The 20,923-nt window shown below is 41.1% G+C and overlaps 1 protein-coding gene across 1 annotated transcript in view; it reads left to right on the plus strand.

The window, feature by feature from the left end:
* The window catches only part of LOC124722857 (elongation of very long chain fatty acids protein 7), a 132,732-nt gene that overhangs the window by 57,542 nt on the left and 54,267 nt on the right, over positions 1-20,923 (plus strand). The window contains exons 3-5 of the mRNA XM_047247982.1: positions 8,701-8,891; positions 18,626-18,706; positions 18,906-18,962. Of these exons, the coding sequence (XP_047103938.1) occupies positions 8,701-8,891; positions 18,626-18,706; positions 18,906-18,962 (329 nt within the window). The remainder of the gene's footprint in view (positions 1-8,700; positions 8,892-18,625; positions 18,707-18,905; positions 18,963-20,923) is intronic.

The following is a 20,923-nucleotide window of genomic DNA, read 5'->3' on the forward strand; positions in this document are numbered from 1 at the left end:
GATTTGTTCTTCGCATTCAGAACATATTCTCATTTAATGGAAATTTCCGTTTAACTCTTTACGAAGCATTGTATCAAAATAATCTGGATGTACAATAGTACTCTAATCCCAACAGAGAGTACAACAATTAAAAAACAATTGATTCACAATCTCAGAGGATATAATATACACACATCAAAAATAAATTTTGCATCACCTCGGTTCCGAGAGTTCCGGAGCCTGTACATCAATATCAACATCATCTCTGCCCTTTACATGTTGTAGCACCATACAGCGAGACCTTCAGAAATGGTGCTACAAATCGCTGTACACACCTGTACCTCTAATACCCCGTAACACGTCTTCTTTTATTGATACATGCCTGTATTCGTCGTGACATTCTATCCACAATTTCATCAAGTTACTGTTGGTCCAGATTGTCCCACTACTCAACGGCGATTCCTCATAGATCCCTCAGAGTGGTTGCTGGTACACGGCGTCCATAAACAGCTCTTTTGAATCTGTCCCAGGCATGATCGATAGGGTTCATGTCTGGAGAACATGCTATCCACTCTAGTCGAACGATGTCGTTATCTTGAATGAAGTCATTCACAAGATGTGCACTATGGGAGCGCGAATTGTCGTCCATGAAGATGAATGCCTCGCTATTATGCTGCCGATATGGTTGCACTATCGGTCGGAGGATGGCACTCACGTATCGTACAGCCGTTACGGCGTCTTCCATGACCAACAGCGGCGTACGTCGGTCCCACACAATGCCACCTCAAAACAGCAGGGAACCTCCACCTTGCTGCACTCACTGGACGGTGTGTCTAAGGCGTTCAGCCTGAATGGGGTGGCCTCCAGACGCGTCTCCGACGATTGTCTGGTTGAAGGCATAAGCGACACTCATCGGTGAAGAGAACGTAATGCCAATCCTGAGAGTTCCATTCGGCATGTTGTTGGGTCCATCTGTACCGCGCTGCATTATGTCGTGGTTGCAAAGATGGACCTCGCCACGGACGTCGGGAGTGAAGTTGCGCATCATGCAGCCTATTGCACACAGTTTGAATCGTAACACGACGTCCCGTGGCTGTACGAAAAGCGTTGTTCAACATGGTGGCGTTACTGACGTCCTGTGGCTGTACGAAAAGCGTTATTCAACATGGTGGCGTTACTATCAGGGTTCCTCCGAGCCATAATCCGTAGGTAGGGATCATCCACTGCAGTAGTAGCCCTTGGACGGCCTCAGCGAGGCATGTCATCGACAGTTCCTGTCTCTCTGTATCTCCTTCATGTGAGAACAACATCGCTTTGGTTCACTCCAAGACGCCTGGACACTTCCTTTGTTGAGAGCCGTTCCTGGCACAAAGTAACAATGCGGACGCGATCGAACCGCGGTATTGACCGTCTAGGCATGGTTGAACTACAGACAACACGAGCCGTGTACCTTCTTCCTGATGGAATGACTAGAACTGATCAGCTATCTGATCCCCTTCGTCTAATAGGTGCTGCTCATGCATAGTTGTTTATATCTTTGGGCGGGTTTAGTGGCTGCTGTGGCCGAACAATGCTAGGCGCATCAGTCCGGAATCGCGCTGCTGATGCGGTCGCAGGTTCGAATCCTGCCTCGTTCATGGATGTGTGAGATGTCCTTAGGTTAGTTAGGTTTAAGCAGTTCTAAGTCTAGGGGACTGATGACCTCAGATGTTAAGTCCCATAGTGTTTGGAACCAAAAGGCGGGTTAAGTGACATCTCTGAACAGTCAAAGGGACTGTGTCTGTGATGCAATATCCACAGTCAACGTGTATCTTCAGGAGTTCTGGGAATCTGGGTAATGCAAAAATTTTTTTGATGTGAGTATATAGTCTTCATCACGCAGTAAATTACATACAGTAACTTGGGTACATATTGCAGTCCATATAAAAAGTGATCGTATGGCATTGATGGCCGGGAGTCCCCACCTGGGGAAGTTCAACCGTCGAGTTGCGTTCTTCCCAGTTGATGCCACTTTGGGCGACTTGCGTGTCGATGATGATTTGGAAAACACAACACCCAACGACTGAGAGTAGAAAATCACCGACCCGGTCGGAAACCGAACCCGGGCCCCCTGCAGGGCAGTCAGACACGCTGACTACTCAGTTAAGGAGGCGGCTTGATCCAAACAAACAGCACATGAGATTTTACCATACCATTTTAGTCCTAGGATTATTACATTGCAATGCGAGTACTCCTTGATCGTGTTAACAGTCGTTTAGGACCATGAAAATCGTAGAAACAATTCATTGCCATGCGTCACGGAACAAATTTATGTTGACTCACGAGCAATGTACCCTCATGTTGTATACCATTCTGTCCGCAGTAATCAATCACTGTACCTCTTGGGGTCATAAAATGGATTACAGCAACATGGGAATGCTTTTCCAAACGTTAGGCCTCCCATGCTGTCACTGAAGAGACGTAGAAAATCGTTTGTAACGTAACGTTGTCGGACTTCATGGCTAAGTAAAGCGTGGGATGTACTCGTCTCAGTAGCAAGGACGGACGCCGACTTCAATTGTGATCGCGTTCGCCTACAAAGTAGGCTACTGAGTGAGGCCCATCAAGAAGTCATCACATTACTAAAATTCCGCGCATAATATCTGACTGTTCAATTGTTCCTCCAAGAAGGCCACGGCCGATTCCCTTTTCAGCCCTTGCCAGGCGCATGTTAAGGCTTGTCGCTAATAACATTGACTTTGCGGGACGTTAACCTCCAGATTTTTTCAACAAATTTTGTTGTCCATCTACGTTTAATTCATTTGATGGGCAGTAAAATTTGTCGTAAAAAAACTGAATGAGCGTTTCTCCCCCAAAACCGCATTATGTCCATTTTTTAAGCTTTTTACTGACTTTCATATCCAGTAATACCAGTACAGTTTGTAGCAGTTTTCCATTAATATGTGACAAAGTCAGAACGATTTTAGGTGCACATTTAAGAAAATGAATCTGCTGGAAACCAGAGCAGACCACCGGGCGTAGCACCACGTTGATTCAGACAGCGATCTCATTATGAGACCGACCGAAGGGGCACAAAGGTTAAAACACTGAACTCACATTAAGGAAGAACAGGTTTAAATTCGTCGTCAGATAATCTAGTTTTAAGTATTGAACAATTTTCCTAAATCATTTGAGACAAATGCCTGAATGCCTTTGAAACGGGCCCAGCCGATTTTCTTCCATATCCTTCTTCATTCTGCGTTTGTACTCCGTCTAAAATGACCTTGTCGTCGATGGGTCTTTAAGCTCTTTTCTTACTTCCTTTGTTTTACGTCCAGAAGGAGTGGCGTTCAAATTTCCTTCCGGCATTTCTGAGTTCGGTATACGTGAATTTCTTAAATCGTTGAAGGATTTATTGAAAAAGGTCAGGACCGATTTATACCCAGATCTTTTTCTAGCAAATGTATATCTGAGTCTCTAATTATTTATATGTTGACAGTATCGAGATGATTTAAGTAATGATATTTCCTGAAAGATGGGAATTGTGTTTCTATTTCGAAGCCTTGCCTTTCGCACGCCATACTTTTACGCCGAACATATCCGGGTGCGTTGTACGAGGGCTATGTTTCTTTTATATTATTATTATTATTATTATTTATTTTTCAACTCTCCAATCGGTCGCGAAACTGAGACCACAGTGAAAATCAAAAAATTTTATTTGAAACATTGAAACACACCTTGGATGAGAATTCCGCCTTATGCAAGAAACCTTTGGAGTTTAGTTTTACCCAGACATGTTACAGCACTTTTTATGCTATCTTCAGTGGGTTACTTTATTACCTTTTTGTAGAACTGTTGTTACATATTAACGTTTAGAGAAAACATTTGGGCCGGCCGTGGTGGCCGAGCCGTTCTAGGAACTTCAGTCCGGAACCGCGCGACTGCTACGGTCGCCGGTTCGAATCCTGCCTCGGGCATGGATGTGTGTGCTGTCCTTAGGTTAGTTAGGTTTAAGTAGTTCTAAGTTCTAGGGGACTGATGACCTCAGATGTTAAGTCCCATAGTGCTCAGAGCCATCTGAACCATTTTTTGAAAACATTTGGTACAAAATATTTACATTTGCAATTAAGTGACTTGTCAAATATTATACATGGTTTGTTTACAGTTTACAGTTGTGAAATGTATTACTGGGCTGATTCGTTGTACGTCGTTTATTACAATATGTCTAAAGTTCTGGTTTTATTGCTTATTTGCATAAAGGAGTGGATGTATGCATTAGTTTATACACCTTACCTGAGGCTGTTGAATGTTTATGTTGGTATCTGTGAGTCCGCTACACAGTCTACAACGTGTCATCTGCAGACAGCAAACCGTAATTTTTATTTTTACTTATTATACATTTCCGTACGAAAAGCCGTAAGTAACACGCAAAATAACGCGGTAGGTACTCATTCTCGTTTGTAAGTACATAAGAAACAAAAATAAAAATTATATTTTGCTGTTTTCAGATGAAAAGTTGTAGATTGTGTAGCAGACTCACAGATACCAACATAAACACTGAATAGCTTCAAGTGAGGTATCTAAACTTATGTATACATGCATACCTTTTTGCAAATAAGCTATAAAACCAGAACTTAATACATATTCTAATAAACAAGACACAATGCATCAGCCCAGTAATACGCATATCAACTGTGAACTGCAAACAAACAATGAATAATATTTGACAACAATCACTTCATTCACAAATGTAAATATCTTGTAACAAATGTTTTCTCTAAACGTTAATATCTAATAACTGTTTTACAGAAAGGAAATAAAGTAACCCACTGAAGATAGCGCAAAAATTGCTGAAACATGCAGTTTTTAGCAAGCACGGAAATAAGAAGAACGGCAACACCATTAGATGATTACTGAGACACACCTTCCAGCTTCTCTTCGTACACGCCGCTCCTATTTAGACATTTATCGCAGCGTGGCACAACCTTGCCGGTACCCTCGCCATAGACGGCAGCCACATGTGCTTCCTGGCAGTTCCCTATGCTGGTCTGCAGTTCGTTGTCTGTACCAAACTGCTGTCCTCATAACCAGCGTTTCATGTGAGCAGAGAGATGAAAATCAGAGGGAGCGAAGTCCGGACTGTATGGTGGGTGATCATGCACGTTCCGTCGAAAGCTCTGCATAGCGTCTTCCTTGCGCTTTCTTTATGCGGCTGTGCGTTGTCATGGAGATGGAAATGCATGACAGTTACGTCATGCAGTTTGCATGAAATGAGGCGGAAACCCTCAGCAGGAACTTCACACTTTCGGGAGACACAACTATGCTAAGCATCTTACGGGCTCACTGTTCTCAGAATTGAAAAGTGCGACATGACGTAATCGCTAGGCATACTAGAGACATTGCACAACACATCTGTGCAAAGTTTCCTTGGATTTTCGCTAATTTTGCAATCGATTGGCGGTTGAGAAACCCTGCTGTTATCCCTCTCCTGTTATTCAAATCGTACAGAAGCTTTCCAGTATCCTGTTGAGTTGGTGTAGTATACCTTTGCCCGGAAAAGTTAAGCGTTCAGATATGTGCCCGGGGGCTACACACTATTTTATTCTGTCAAGAATTTTCGAAGCAAGCTACACTTTGCTGTAGTGAGAAAGATTTAATTTGGAATTATAAATGGTAATTACATTCTGCTGGATCCGCCTCAGTAGCTGAGTCGTCAGCTGCCATTTGGGGGACCCGGGTTCAATTCCCGGTACTCCCAAGCAATTTTCCTTGGTGAGAGGAATGCTGCGGGGTACACTCAGCCTTTTGATGCCAACTGAGGAGATACTTGAAGGAGAAGTAGCGGGGTCCACGGTACGGGAGATCGATGTGCTGACCACATGCCCCTCTATATTGCATCCGAGTGATACCACGAGACAGAGGATGATAACGGCGGCCCGTTGAAATCCCTTGGTGCTTCACTGCCTGGACGAGGAGCTTATTACATTCTGCTGATCGTTGTCACCGAGGTGTTCGATCTGAATAATTCCCTAGAGATCTAATTATGAATACTTAGTGATAGCTATATGTATTTTGAATATAAACTGAAGAACCGAAGAAACTGGTACACCTGCCTAATATCGAGTAGAGCCCCAGCGAGCACGCAGAATTTCCACGGCACGACGGGACATGGACTCGACTAACGTCTGTAGTAGTGCTGGAGGAAACCTGCAAGGCTGTCCATAAATCCGTAAGAGTACCAGGGAGTGAGATCTCTTATGAATAGCACGTTCCAAGTAGCAATTCTGAACTTGTTGAGTATCGCATTGTCCTGCTGGAATTGCGCAAGTCCGTCAGAATGCACAATGGACATGAATGGGTGCAGGTGATCAGACAAGATGCTTAGGTACATGTCGCCTGTCAGAGTCGTATGTAGACGTATCAGGGGTCCCATATCGATGATGGCCCAGCATCGAAATCTGCAGCAATTTGCGGAATGGTTGCACTTCTGTCACGTTGAACGATTATCTTCAATCGTCGCCGGTCCAGTTCTTGCAGAATCTTTTTCCGTGCGCAACGATGTCGGAGATTTGATGTTTTACCCGATTCCTGATATCACGGTACACTCATGAAATGGTCGTACAGGAAAATCCCCACTTCATCGCTACCTCGGATATGCTGCGTCTCATCGTTCATGCGCCGACTATAACACCACATTCAAACTCGCTTAAATCTTGATAACCTGCCATTGTAACAGCAGTAACCAATCTAACAACTGCGCCAGACACTTTTTGCCTTATACAGGGTGTTACAAAAAGGTACGGCCTAACTTTCAGGAAACATTCCTCACACACAAATAAAGAAAAGATGTTATTTGGACATGTGTCAGGAAACGCTTACTTTCCATGTTAGAGCTCATTTTAGTTTCGTCAATATGTACTATACTTCCTCGATTCAACGCCATGATTTCATACGCGATACTCAACCTGTGCTGCTAGAACATGTGCCTTTACAAGTACGACACAACATGTGGTTCAGGCACGATGGAGCTCCTGCACATTTCAGTCGAAGTGTTCGTACGCTTCTCAACAACAGATTCGTTGACCGATGGATTGGTAGAGGCGGACCAATTCCATGGCCTCCAGGCTCTCCTGACCTCAACCCTCTTGACTTTCATTTGTGGGGGCATTTGAAAGCTCTTGTCTACGCAGCCCCGTTACCAAATGTAGAGACTCTTCGTGCTCGTATTGTGGACGGCTGTGATACAATACGCCATTCTCCAGGGCTGCATCAGCGCATCAGGGATTCCATGCGACGGAGGGCGAATGCATGTATCCTCGCTAACGGAGGACATTTTGAACATTTCCTGTAACAAAGTGTTTGAAATCACGCTGGTACGTTCTGTTGCTGTGTGTTTCCATTCCATGATTAATGTGATTTGAAGAGAAGTAATAAAATGAGCTCTAACGTGGTAAGTAAGCGTTTCCGGACACGTGTCCACATAACGTATTTTCTTTCTTTGTGTGCGAGGAATGTTTCCTGAAAGTTTGGCCGTACCTTTTTGTAACACCCTGTATAGTCGCTGCCGACCGCAGCGCCGTATTCTGCCTGTTTAAATATCTCTGTATTCATACTCGTAAGCCTATACAAGTTTCTTTGGCGTTTCAGTGAATATTGATTTCTTTTTTTCGTATGGCAGGCCTATCATAATCTTAGATAAGCCTGTGATTTTCTAAGATATTTCTTGGCATGGAAAAGTGCTATCAGGACGAATATCAGTGTATGTTTATGAACAACGCCTAACCATTCTAGCCGGCCGGAGTGGCCGAGCGGTTCTAGGCGCTCCAGTCTGGAACCGCGCGACCGCTACGGTCGCAGTTTCGAATCCTGCCTCGGGCATGGATGTGTGTGATGTCCTTAGGTTTGTTAGGTTTAAGTAGTCATAAGTTCTGGGGGACTACTGATGACCTCAGCAGTTAAGTCCCATAGTGCTCAGAGCCATTTGAACCATTTAACCATTCTAAACATTTTAACAATAATATTGGAGTCACATAATCCTACTGGCGTTTGTTGATAATGATAAGGAAACATAAAAAAGAACTACAGAAACCACTAAGCAAAGGTTTGAAAGAAAAGTGAATTGTTCTTGTACACAACGACGTCTTAAATCTTACAATTAAGGAAGCATTACTCTGCTGGTTCTATTTTCTATGTATTTACTCAGATGGTTGTACAGAACCTGAGACACATTAACAATCAAAATAATCGTAACTAGTAAACGATCCATTTTTAATGCTCATTGGACATAGTTTCTCGATTAACTGATGAACTACAGCAATGAGCCACTTTTAGGTACTTTATTTCGCAGTGGCACCTTCTACGATCTCGCTCAACTGCAACTAGTGAAATCCCGAAATGCGTCATAAGAAAATATAGTACAAAAAGTGGTATGGCCATGTATTTCTTCAACTGACTGAATCTAATGCTGCGGTTCTCAGACAACACTCTCATGGATGTAACAGTAATTATTTCTTTTGCACTCCTGGAGTTCCTGTACTTAATTACGAGACGTCCAGTGAAACAGGTTTACTTCGATAGTAAGACATTATTCTTATACTTAGATACTAACAATGATTTCCTTGGTGAAATTTGATATTCATGATCCACATCTAATGCGAGCAGATTGCTAACAGGTGGCACAGCTTAAGCAGGTAATTTACTTGCGAGAAAGACAGACGTAAAGTAATGCACGAGTGTTTGCAGACCCCCTGGTGGACCAGTGGCTGCTGATGGACTCGCCGGTGCCGCTGCTGCTCATCCTGGGCTTCTACCTGTACTTCGTGCTGAAGCTGGGGCCCGCGCTCATGGCCCACCGCAAGCCCTTCGAGCTGCAGAAAGTGCTCATCTTCTACAACGCCTACCAGGTCGTCTTCAGCGTGTGGCTGTGCCTAATGGTAAGTAGTGTGCTAACTTTCGCTTGTCCTACCCACGTGCCACTCTAAGAAATAAGGAAATTTCTTACCAAACGGTCCCTTCAAGGTTACCTTTCTTTTTCTTTTTTCTTTTTTTTCCTTCATTAAATCAAGCTCTGTCTCTGAACTTTTCACCATTGTAGCAACAACACATCAGGTCTTTCCTCTTTGAATGTATATAGCTACAATTATACTGAAGGAGGCCAAAGGGACACATCTCTCCTTACCTGATGTACGAAGTGTCATAGTTGTTTTGGCCTGGCGAGAACAATGAACATTTCGCCATGGAAGCAGAAAGATAGCATCTACCGGTTTCTCGTGTTCTTGGTTGCACTAAAATACACTCTAATCTGTGGATGTGCCAACCATAAGACGAGATGAAGCTTGGCATTTATATTACGTTTTCTTATATCTAACAGAGAGGTACTTCGAAACTGAAAACTATTTTCAGAGAATTCTATGACAGCCCCAAATGTTACTAATGTCCTGAGTTCATTAAAAAAACATAAAGCAATTTCGTTCCAACAGTTAACGAAGAAAAATATAAAAAATCAACATATCAGACTGGAGGTAATTCAGATTAAGAAAAATTATGTGAAAGAGAAATGTGATGAAACAGAGAAGTTACATAAAAAATTGATACTTTTGGAGTTCATTAAAGATTAAAAAATTTACGGGAACGGGAAAAAGGAAAAGGTCCTAGTTTAAATCACAAATAAACCAGGAAACCTAATTCTGGATAATGATACTGAAAAGATAGAACGATAGGCTTGATGTCTAATACTCTAAAAGTCGTCTTCAAAATCATTCACAATCTAATATACGAAAAAAATTAATAATATGAGTGAAAAACAGTTTGGATTTCGTAACGGTATGGTTACCACAGAAGCCCGATTTGCAATGAAAATTTTGATATAAAAACGCACAGGTTTGCATCAGGATGTAGTGCTGGAGTTCACTGATTACGAAAACGACTTTTACAAGTGAAAGATGATAAACTGGTGATTCCATTGGAAGAAAGTGAAATCGGCCATCGATCTATTAGAAAAGTTAAAAGCATTTACTGGCAACAGACCGCTATTATGAATTGCGACGGTCAGACGTCAGAAGAATGCAAGAAGTAAGACAACCCTAGGTTCTGTCTCCACTCCTATTTAATTATTATTCGGAGACAAATACAGGCAAGCTATATAAAACATAGAAATAGAAATGAAAGTCAGTGGAAAAGTGATTAGCAAAATACACTATGCTGATGACGCAATAATACTACAAAACGTTTAACACAGCTAAAGACACTATTTGAAAAAAAATTAGTAGAGTGAACGACAATTTTCACCTCAAAAAATAATTTAGTAAAGCCAAATACATGATTATTAGCAAAACTACAAAAATCTCCCCCGGTGTTACTACTTACACCATACCAATTGAAAGAGTACCAAAACACACTCTGACGGCAAAAAAATAAAGCAATCGCAATACCAACAAGGAGTTGTGCGACATAAACAAAAGTTGGTAGGCATGTTTCTACATCTGAAAGATGATTTATATTAAAACTTTGCGCCATTCGCAAAAGACGAAAGCCGATTTCACTTTCTTCCAATAGGATCATTATGAGGATGCAAATCACGTTTGCTCTAAATACATGTTGTAACGATCGTGAATGTTGGTTACCTTTGAGACTGGACGTGATGAGCTTATGGTGGTCAAGAATGAGTTAAAATGCGACAAATACATTATCAACACCTTACTGAGTAATGGCTACGAGAAGCTGAATGTTCCTTCTACAATATTGCAGAAAGCCTTGGCAGGAATGTAGCCACTGAACATGATTGTTGGTAATGGTGGTCACGAGAATGTACAGTCGCAAGAAGACGGATTCCGGACGACCACGTGGCACTACCGAGAGAGTAGGCCATAGTGTTCGGTGTATGGATCTAGTGCATCGCACTGCATCTGCAGCAACAATTTGAGCACCAGTTGGTATCACAGTGACACAATGAACTGTTACAAATCAGTTACTTCAAAGACAACTCCGAGCAAGACGCCCTACAGCACGCATTCCACTGACCCCAAACCACCATCATTTGCAACTTGTCAAGTGAAAGCTGGTTCCGCCTCGGTGGCAGCGATGGCCATGTGTTGACTAGGAGGCGGCCTGTTGAGGGCCAGCAACCAACATGTCTGCGTGCTAGACGCACTGGACCTGCACTGGAGTTATCGTCTGGGATGCGTTTTCGTATGACAGGAGGGGCACACTCGTGTTCTCTCACGTACCCTGATTGCAAATTTGTACGTCAATCTGGTGATTCGACAGGTTGTGTTGACATTGATGAATAGCATTCCAAGGGCTGTTTTCCAGCAGGATCACGTTTGCCCACTCACCGCTGTTGTAACCGTACATGCTCTACAGAGTGTCGACATGTTGACTCTGTCTGTTCGATCACCAGATCTGTCTCCAATGCCGGGACATCATCGAACGACAACTCCAGCGTCATCCACAAACACCATTGCCTGTCCCTATATTGACCGACCAAGTGCAATGAGCATGGAACTACATCCCACAAACTGACATCCAGCACCTGTACAACACAATACACACATTTTGCATGCGTACAACGGTTATTAATGTACCAGCACTCCACATTTGCAATAGCTTATCTGCAGCTTACATTAACGTGTGATCTTGCAATGTTAATCAGTTAAACATGTTACCTAGACAAACGTATTCCCGAAATTTCATTACTCTACATTAATCATTTTTTGGTGCTGAGATTTTTTCCGTCAGTATTTTGATCAATGATAACCCTCGATCAGATCCAGGAAATCAATAGCAAAATTGAATAAGTTAGAGTTGCCTTTTTGAAGATGAGAATGTTTTTTACCAAAACGTACAGTTAAGACTCTGAATTATTAAATGTTACGTAATCCCCGTACTCTTGCACGGAATGGAATCATGAACAGTAAATAAGGCAATAATGATGAAGATTAAGTTATCAGAAATGTGGCTATATCTACAAGTGTTAAAAATATCCTGGACACAAAGAATTACTGGTGAAGAAGTTCTAAGGAGAATCGATAAGAGTAAGAAACTGAGAAACAGAATCAAAACCAGAAAACTACAATAATTTGTCCGTATTATGAGGAGAAAGGTGCAATATTCTGAGATTCATAATGGAAGGAAAAATTGCAGGGAAAGGATCAATAGGAAGAAGATGAACATCGTGGCTGCAGAGTCTGAGAGAGTGCTTCGGATGGCCTTCCCTATAACTGTTTAGATAGTCAAATTCAAAGAAAAAATATTTGCCATAATGACTACCAACCTCCGAAGAGAGGTAGTTCCAGCAGTAGTTATTAAACGATATAACAACAAAGGTACAGAACACGCTACGTTCTAGAACGCCACGCATAAAAACGGAATTTATCCGGGGCTCACACCTCGGGTTTTGTTGGTGATAGTAAGGTAGGGTCAAGTGTTTTGGATAGCGCCTGACCTAGCGACCATTTGTTTACCCAACAGAAGGATCGTCTGAATCTATCCTACAATGCAGGGTCAAAGTATGAATATTGCACACTACCTCCTGCTTAGGCAAATGAAGATAATGAGTTGGTTCTTTTTGCATTGGAAGTTGTCTACGGTATGCCTTAAGGAATTATGGAGGCACCATTTAGTTCATTGGCGGTTCCTGAGAAAACCCCGAAAAAAGGATTTTTCACCATTTTTACGCGATCAGCAGCGGATATCTAAATAACTAACGGCCTAAAATGCTCAAATTTCAACGGTATATTCTCTAGGCATTTATTTAGAATTGCCATGTTCCCGTTTTCAGATATCTTTACCTCTTATCGAGAAACACCTCAAAAACATGGTCTCTGGGTACGAAAACCGAGCCGCAGATTCCAAGACGGCTATGGACAGCAAATAGCTAAAATTTTTGCTATATATTCTTAGTATAACTATCTCAAAGACCTTGAAAATTTTCTTGATATCCTTATCCGTTTCCTAGATACAGAGTTAGTAATTACCTTACCTGTACACGTAATATCGGTATGAGGGGCAAACGTGATTTTGAAAGTGACTTAGCACGGAGAAATATACGGTAAGGTGTCTTCATCATCATCAGAAGGGTTTGGGGACCCCATTTTGTGGTACTGAAGCACATGCAAAACTTTTTTGCACGTAAAATTGGATCTGAGGTATAAAATTAGTTCTGAGTTTTTTTATTTCACCTAAGTAAATCACCAACATTTTACTGACGCATAAAATTCTTTTCATATGAGTGATACGTCACGCTGTAGCAGAAAAAGAAAGGAACCAGAGCACAAAAAGGCGAATATATACCTGTGTAAAAGACTGACTGAAAAGTGGGATTCCAGTTGCCTCATTCTGCTTCTTTCAGACCATTTAAAAATTTCTCAGACATTCTGGCATGCGAACGCATTCTCGTTTTTATGCTGAGAGAGGAGACAGTGGCAGTGGGAAAGAGACGGGAAAGTAATAAATACTGGAAGATAGTAGACATTCATTGTGGTATAGAAAGAGCTACGGAGAAAATGGCAGTGTGAGAGAAAGAGAGGGACACAGTGGCAGCGGAACAGTGACAGGACAGTACCAGCAAAAAAGTTAAGGAGACAGTGCCAGAGGGAGAGGGATAAAGAGAAGGAGAAAGTGGAAGTGGATAATGACAGTGATTTGGGTGGAAAGAGTGAGTGAGAATGGGAAAGTGGGAGTGGATGGGTATGGGCATGTACAGCGTTGGATTAGTGGGTGTGAGGCAGTTATAGAAAGGGGAGCTTGTGGGAGTGAGAAGTGAGTTGCATGTTAAAAAGAGCACGAATATATTCGCACGACAAAATATTTGGGAAAATTTTTCAATATGCTGAGGAAGGTAGAATGAGGTAACTGGTACCCCAATTTTCAGTTTGTCATTTAAACAGAAGCATATTCGCTTCCATCGGAGCATTATTCCTTTGGTTTCTGTACAAAACTAGTTTATTTTTAAAGAAGTTCGATGGAAAGTGGATAGCCCTTTCAGAAAAAGCAGAGTGTAGGAAGAAGAACTACAGGAACTGCATGTTTATCACTTCGTCTAATTCTATTAAGAAGGATGTCTGAGGACAATCGTTCCTTCGCATGCTAAGAATTTTATTAGCAAACGGTCCAGACGCAAGATCTGACGTATGAAACTACCTATGGATGAAAATGTGAGGGGCACGTGTTGCTGGCTGTCTACTTCCAGACGATATGACGATATAAGACAAGGAGTATCATCAATATCTTCACTCTGAATTGCTAGAGCGGTTTGTGAATAATCGAATTGTGAGTCCATGTTGCCAAGAGGTGGTCAGGATGGAAATAGTGCAATTAAAGGAAAGCACCTTGGCCAGATAGAATAATAGCTGAATTGCTGCCTTAATTAGTATACTACACTATTCCATATCTGGCAAAGTTATTAAACTCTTTTGCAGGAATGGGGATCCAGAGTTCGGAAGATCTCGAATATCATTATACCAAAAAGAGGGAGAATACAAAGACCTAAGAAAAATGTAATACTACAGGCTTGCCATGAGTCCCCTGCAAAACGAATTCAAGATAGTGTCAGAGCTTTGGTTAGTTGGATGATTCGGGGAAAGGGAGCAAACAGTGAGGTCATCGGTCCCATTGGATTAGTGAAGAATGAGGAAGGAAGGCGGCCTTGCCCTTTCAAAGGAAGCATTCCGGAATCTGCCCGAAGAGATTTGATGAAATCACGGAAAACCTAAATCAGGATGGCCGGACGCGGGTTTGAACCGTCGTCCTCTCGAATGAGAGTCCAGTGTGCTCACCACCACCCCTCCTCTCTCGGAGTCAGAGCTTTAGATGACAATTACATGATAACGATCGATACAGCTATGGCGTTCCATAAATCAGTGCAACAGCGAAAATGTAAATTGCATCCAACCAGCTAATTCTTATCAGTTCCACTGCGCTGATGGCGATGTTGATATTGATGTTTGGTTTGTGGGATGCTCAACTGCGCGGTCACCAGCGCCCATATAAAGTCCCAATTTTTACACAGTCCAAATTTGTTCACAGTCCAGTCTAGTCACTGTCGCGAATGATGACGATGAAATGATGGGGACAACACAAACACCCCGGGCAGAGAAAATCCCCAACCCGGCCGGGAATCGGACCCGGGACCCCGTGATCCAGAGGCAGCAACGACAGCCACTAGGCCACGAGCTGCGGTCTGCGCTGATGACGAATGTCACGAAGGAAACTGAAACTTATTTCTAGTTTTTGTTCTACGGAGGTTTTCATCCACAAAAGAAAATAGGGGAAATGTATTGGCAAATCGTATATGATTGTTACATATTAGAAGGATGAAATAATATAACAAAGGTATTAATGAATGCTCACGTCAGACAAGTTCAGCACTTACTTCAGTGAGTATTGCAGGTAGTTACGATTGTAATTTCTCCCTGTTTTGTAATCAAGTGATCTTTACATAACCGATGAAAAATTTTGTAAAGAAAATAAATCACGAAGGAGAGGCCTGTATGCAAGAGAGAATAAAAATCAAAGGGGCTATATTCGCTGGCCCACAGATTCTAGAGATTTTCTGAGACAAGCAATTCGATAAAATTATACATGACGATGAGAAATCTGCCTGGGAAAATTTTAAAAATGTTCGTGTCTATCTCCTAGGAAATAAGAGCATAAAATTATAAGACGCATGTGGGTGAACTGTTGTCATTTTCCGAAAAGCTTGGCTGTAACATGTCTCTGAAAATAGACTTCCTTCATGCCCACCTTCACTTCTTGCCTGAAAGTTGCGGAGCAGTTCCTGACGAACATGGTGAGCGATTCAATCACGACGCTGTAGTCGTGGAGAAGAAGTATTCAGGCAAGTGACCTCAAGCCGGTTTCGCCGACTCTTGCTAGGGATGCTCCAGGTGTAACACATAAGCACCAAGTCAAGCAGGCACACGCAGCCGTTTTACAGATAATTCAGAAATCCTTCAAAATGAAACATAAAAGCACTGTTGATGGTAAAAGTGTTTGTAGTACTGAATATTATGTTATTTTATTTATTCTTCATAAATTAATGGATTTTTGTTTGTGTATTTTTGATAATTTATATAAGAAACTTCCCAAACCAAGGAAAATTCTTCGCTTTCTTTTGGTTGTGTATAACAGTTTTGTGAGTAAATGTTTATCGAATTTTATCAGTTCAAGTATAATATAGTACTGTTAAGTGAATCAACCCATGAGGTGAAATAAATGTTCCAGAAAATAGACAACCGTGCGCGGAGGGTTGGGCTAAAAGTGAATCAAGACAAAATAGAATTCATGAAATCAGGAAGCGGACAAGTGCAGGATGAATTTCTTGAGATACAAGGCACGAGGTGCAAGGGAGTTCACCAGTAATTTACAACGTGTATTTTGTAATAGTGGGTACAATACAGTAGTGCAGTAGACTGCACCTTTTCGCTCTTAACACTTATTTACTCTTCCCTTCTTCCTCTATTCTTCTCTCTCTCTCTCTCTCGATTTGCTTTTTTTCTTACTTATTTTACATTTCTCCTTTAAAATTCTTGACACTGAGATACATCAATAAGTTTTTAATTTCATATTAATATCTTAAGTGTTATACTCGTACACAACTATATGTGCAACAAATAGTCTGATTTAGAATTTTGATAACAGTCTAAAAGAAAATACAGAAAAAGTTATATATAAACCCTGAAGCCATTGGTCTTTTCCCAAGGAATATTTAAAGTATTACCGTCAAACATTTCTTTCAATAAATTGCGGTCTTGTGCTCACCATAAGAAAATATATATCGGAACAGACAATCCTCTAACTGCCTTGTCATTTGTTGTAGCTATGGAAATATTACTGAAATAATTACGAGAATGTAGCTGGGTAATGTCCTCGACAACCGCCGCGCGGGATTAGCCGAGCAGTCTTAGGCGCTGCAGCATGGACTGTGCGGCTGGTCCCGGCGGAGGTTCGAGTCCTCCCTCGGGCATGGGTGTTTGTGTTTGTCCTTAGGATAATTTAGGTTAAGTAGTGTGTAAGCTTAGGGACTCATGACCTTAGCAGTTAAGTCCCATAAGATTTCACACACGTTTGAACATTCCTCAACAACCGCCGATATTTCAACAGGTGACAACCAGTCATTTTCAAGGCACAAATGAAACAAGAGATCGATGTGCCTGGCAACTTAAACTATCGATGACCGAAAGAAACTATATGCTGTACACAATTAGTGCCACCACACAACCAAAGATAACCAATACCAGACGTTCTCGACAGCGGTTGAGCAAGTACAGCTCTCTCTGTCCTTCTGTTGTTTGGCCAGGTGGAGAGCAGGATTCCAAGCGGAATTTAAGCAGAAACTGCCGTCCTTATTAATACAGTCACTTGCCGCGTGGTTTGAGGCGCCGTGTCACGGACTGCGCGGCCCCACCCTCCGGAGGTTCGAGTCCTCCCTCGGGCATGGGTGTGTGTGTTGTTCTTAGCGTAAGTTAGTTTAAGTAGTGTGTAAGTGCAGGGACCGATGACCTCAACTGTTTTGTCCCTTAGGAATTCACACACACACATTTGGTAATTTAATCTCAACTGCGTCATAAACACTAACCAAGTAACTAGAAATGCTCGTCAGGCTGTGGTGTATTTCATGGTACGACCGGCACCAAGGTATTGTTCTGCAGTCGCAGATCTGCTTGGTGGTTCTATCTGTCTGGAGCTCTGCTCTCTCTCTCTCTCTCTCTCTCTCTCTCTCTCTCTCTCTGCTCAGCTGACGCAGGGACACAGGGTTATTTCCTTACTTGTCGTTAATTAATATTTCGCTATCGTTAACGTCTGGTGTTGGCTATCTCTGGTCTTGTTTTGGCGCTACTTGTTGACAGCCTGTGTTTTCTGTTGGCATACGCCATCTTTTCTTTCTGAATGACACAGCTACAACCGAGGTTTTAAGTTATACACAGTGATCTCTCGTTTCATTTGTATCATGAAAATTAGTGTTGTTCACGTATGGAAATATCAGTGGTTGTTGAGAAAATTACCCGGTTGCATTCCCCTTAAGTTATTTGAACATGCGATATGCCGGGAGAAGCTCAAATTTCACATATGAAGGTACTGATCGATTGAACTAGTAAAAACTTAAACATGTCAAAACAAACCTTTTCTTGGTGACAGTTTATTGAGGCCTGAGCAAAACTTTCAAATATATTTTAGAAAGGAAACTTGTTTTTCTATGGAGAAAGAAAAACATGTAGTTCAGTCAGGACCAATATTTCCTATCTACTTAATTTCGTCATCTTGCGTATCAATAACTGTACATATCTTGATGTGTGAGCCGCTAATTACACTAACGATGCTATTAAGAACACTGCTACTGACATCACTGTTATTGTAGAATAGGAGAAGGTAACGGAGAGACAACACTAATCCACCAACATAAAAGAAAAAAGTAGCACGGGCGGAAAGAAGTCACGTGTTCGTTCCTTAGATATTGCCTAACGAGTTTTAAGTTCCGACAGTTCCTTTTGAGTCTCGTTTTTCGCTCGAACTTTGCTGTATCATTTTAGGTTTACGGAATCGATAACGCCTTTGCTGGGCTTCCTTGTGTTAAAACATATCTGACACATGTTTAAAACTTATTGTGACCGGTAATCTTAATGTAAGTGAAACATCACCAACCGTACTTACACTCACTTTCTTGTTGCAGCCAGTTCGAGTGGGAGCGATGGATTATCTTTTTAAGCATGTCTGTCAACCAATGGAACACAGAAATCCATTTGCGTACCAGGTAAGACCGATATAGTACCAAAAACTTCATTCAGTTAAAAATTGCTTTGTAAGTAGAAAAATTTCGTGTAATACTTCTCAGTATGTTTCATTTATGATGTAGACTAAAATCTGAGAGGAAGCTTACGTTTATGTAATGAACGAAAATTTTATATTACAATCTCTCAGAGGCAGTAAAAAGTCATCATCTTTTCCCTTAGGTGTCGAGTGGGGCCTGGTGGTACTTCTTCTCAAAAATTATTGAGCTTCTAGATACGGTAAGTGTGAGAATATGAAAGTTGTTCTGAACACTCCGCACACATCCTTTCTTTTTCATTTTGCTGAAGAGAATTATTTCACATGTTTATTAAATGAATATTTGTTCGTTGACGCATTCAGTGTTTCAGAATCTCTTCCTGTGTGCAAGGGGTTCCAAATAAGGAATGTAGGCCTGATTAATGAATTCAGTATTGAAACGAAAAAAATCGTTTCCTAAACAAAAAATTACTGTATGTCCAACACATTAATATAGAAGAGGTAGCTGTGTAACAAATTTTCATAGAACTCACATCCAATCTTCCTAGGCCTTATGCATAAACAATTTATAATTTTATCATTTCAACTAACATTAGTACAAGAACAAGCCGGACGTCTGTAAATACTTATTTACTTCAATACGTTTCGTTTTCATTTCTAAAAATAAACTTTATTTTAGAAACTTTCTATATCACTGACTCCACGTCTATTCATGAACATACACCTGCTCTGATAATGAGCTCCATTGACTTTCCTTTTAATGCTGGTTAAAATATCTTTCTTGAATATAAATATCTTCTAAGTGCATGTACGTGAAACATCTGATGTGAAATTTGCAGTGTGTAATTATACATATCATAGACTTTTCAGAAATTCACCTTTGTGTCAGACTTGACTAAACCACAAAGACGTGGTAGGCCTTGATAATAAAGTCATTGTTTCGAATACAAATCATGTAATTTCTGAGACCATTATTTTCAGCGTACACACTATCTGATCAAAAGTATCTGGACAGTCTTATGTAATGGAGAAGTGATCACTAAATGTCAAGGGAGGTGGAGCCGCCAGTATAGCGTGTATCATCAAAATTTCGAAAAAGAAGAACCTGGAAGCATTAGAAATGTAGTGCTGTCGAAGAATATTAAAAAAATTAGTGAGTAGATAAAGCATGAAATGAAAAAAACACCAAAAAGGATAAATGGTGAAAGAGGTCTACGCAGACGGTTACCAGATGAATCGACTGATTAGTGGGACATATGATAAGGTATCGAAGAATACCTAAACTAGCGCTGGAATGTGGGAAGGGAAAGGTAGATTGGGCAGACCAAGATTGGAGTACGCAAAAATCGTAGAGCAGGTGTGTAATAGCTACATAGAAATGGAAAGATTACCACAAGGCGGAATCAAACCAGTCGAAATATTGATGGGCTGAAAATACACAGACAATTGTATTACTTGCGCCCTCAGGGTTCCGAACAAACTTTTAATCTCTGTATGTAAAAGGCAATGTCCTGACTGACTGATTGACCGACTGACTGACTTACTCACCCACTCACTCATCATCGTCCAGCCCACACCACTAGAAGTATAAACTTGAAATATGCAGAGGGTGTTGACCTTATACTATAGGCGTCTTTTAAGAAAGGATTTTTCGATATTCTATCCCCAAGGGGGTGAAATAGGGAATGAATTTTTTTAAAATATGTCGCTATTAAGGCAATTCTGAAGCTAGACCTACGGAAACTGATATCTGGTATTTCGGTCAGAAATGAAGAAATACGTATGTCAGCAATTTTTGAAATTTAACCCCTGTGGGAGGTGAAACAGTAGGTGAAATTTTTTTTTGAAAATAAATCATTATTAAAGAACAACCAACGTATTTTTAAACTTACGTCTATGATAACTGGTATTTGAATTCTTGGTTAGAAATGTAAACTGCTTTTGGAATTCAACCCCCTAAGTGAGTGAAATAGGGGATGAAAAGTTTTGTGAAATTCTATCATTATGAAAGCATTTTCAGAGCTACTCCCTGAAAATTTGTATTTGACTTTTCTTCCAGAAATTTAAAAAATACGTGTTTCATTACTCTTGGAAATTGAGCCCCTAAGCAGGTGAAACAGGAGATGAAAATTTTTAAGAAAAGATTTCGTTATATTTAAAAAATTTTAAAGCTAAATCTGTGATATCAGATTTTCACTTCTCG

Source organism: Schistocerca piceifrons, chromosome X (genome assembly GCF_021461385.2).
Source record: "Schistocerca piceifrons isolate TAMUIC-IGC-003096 chromosome X, iqSchPice1.1, whole genome shotgun sequence".
Taxonomy (NCBI): Eukaryota; Metazoa; Arthropoda; class Insecta; order Orthoptera; family Acrididae; genus Schistocerca; species Schistocerca piceifrons.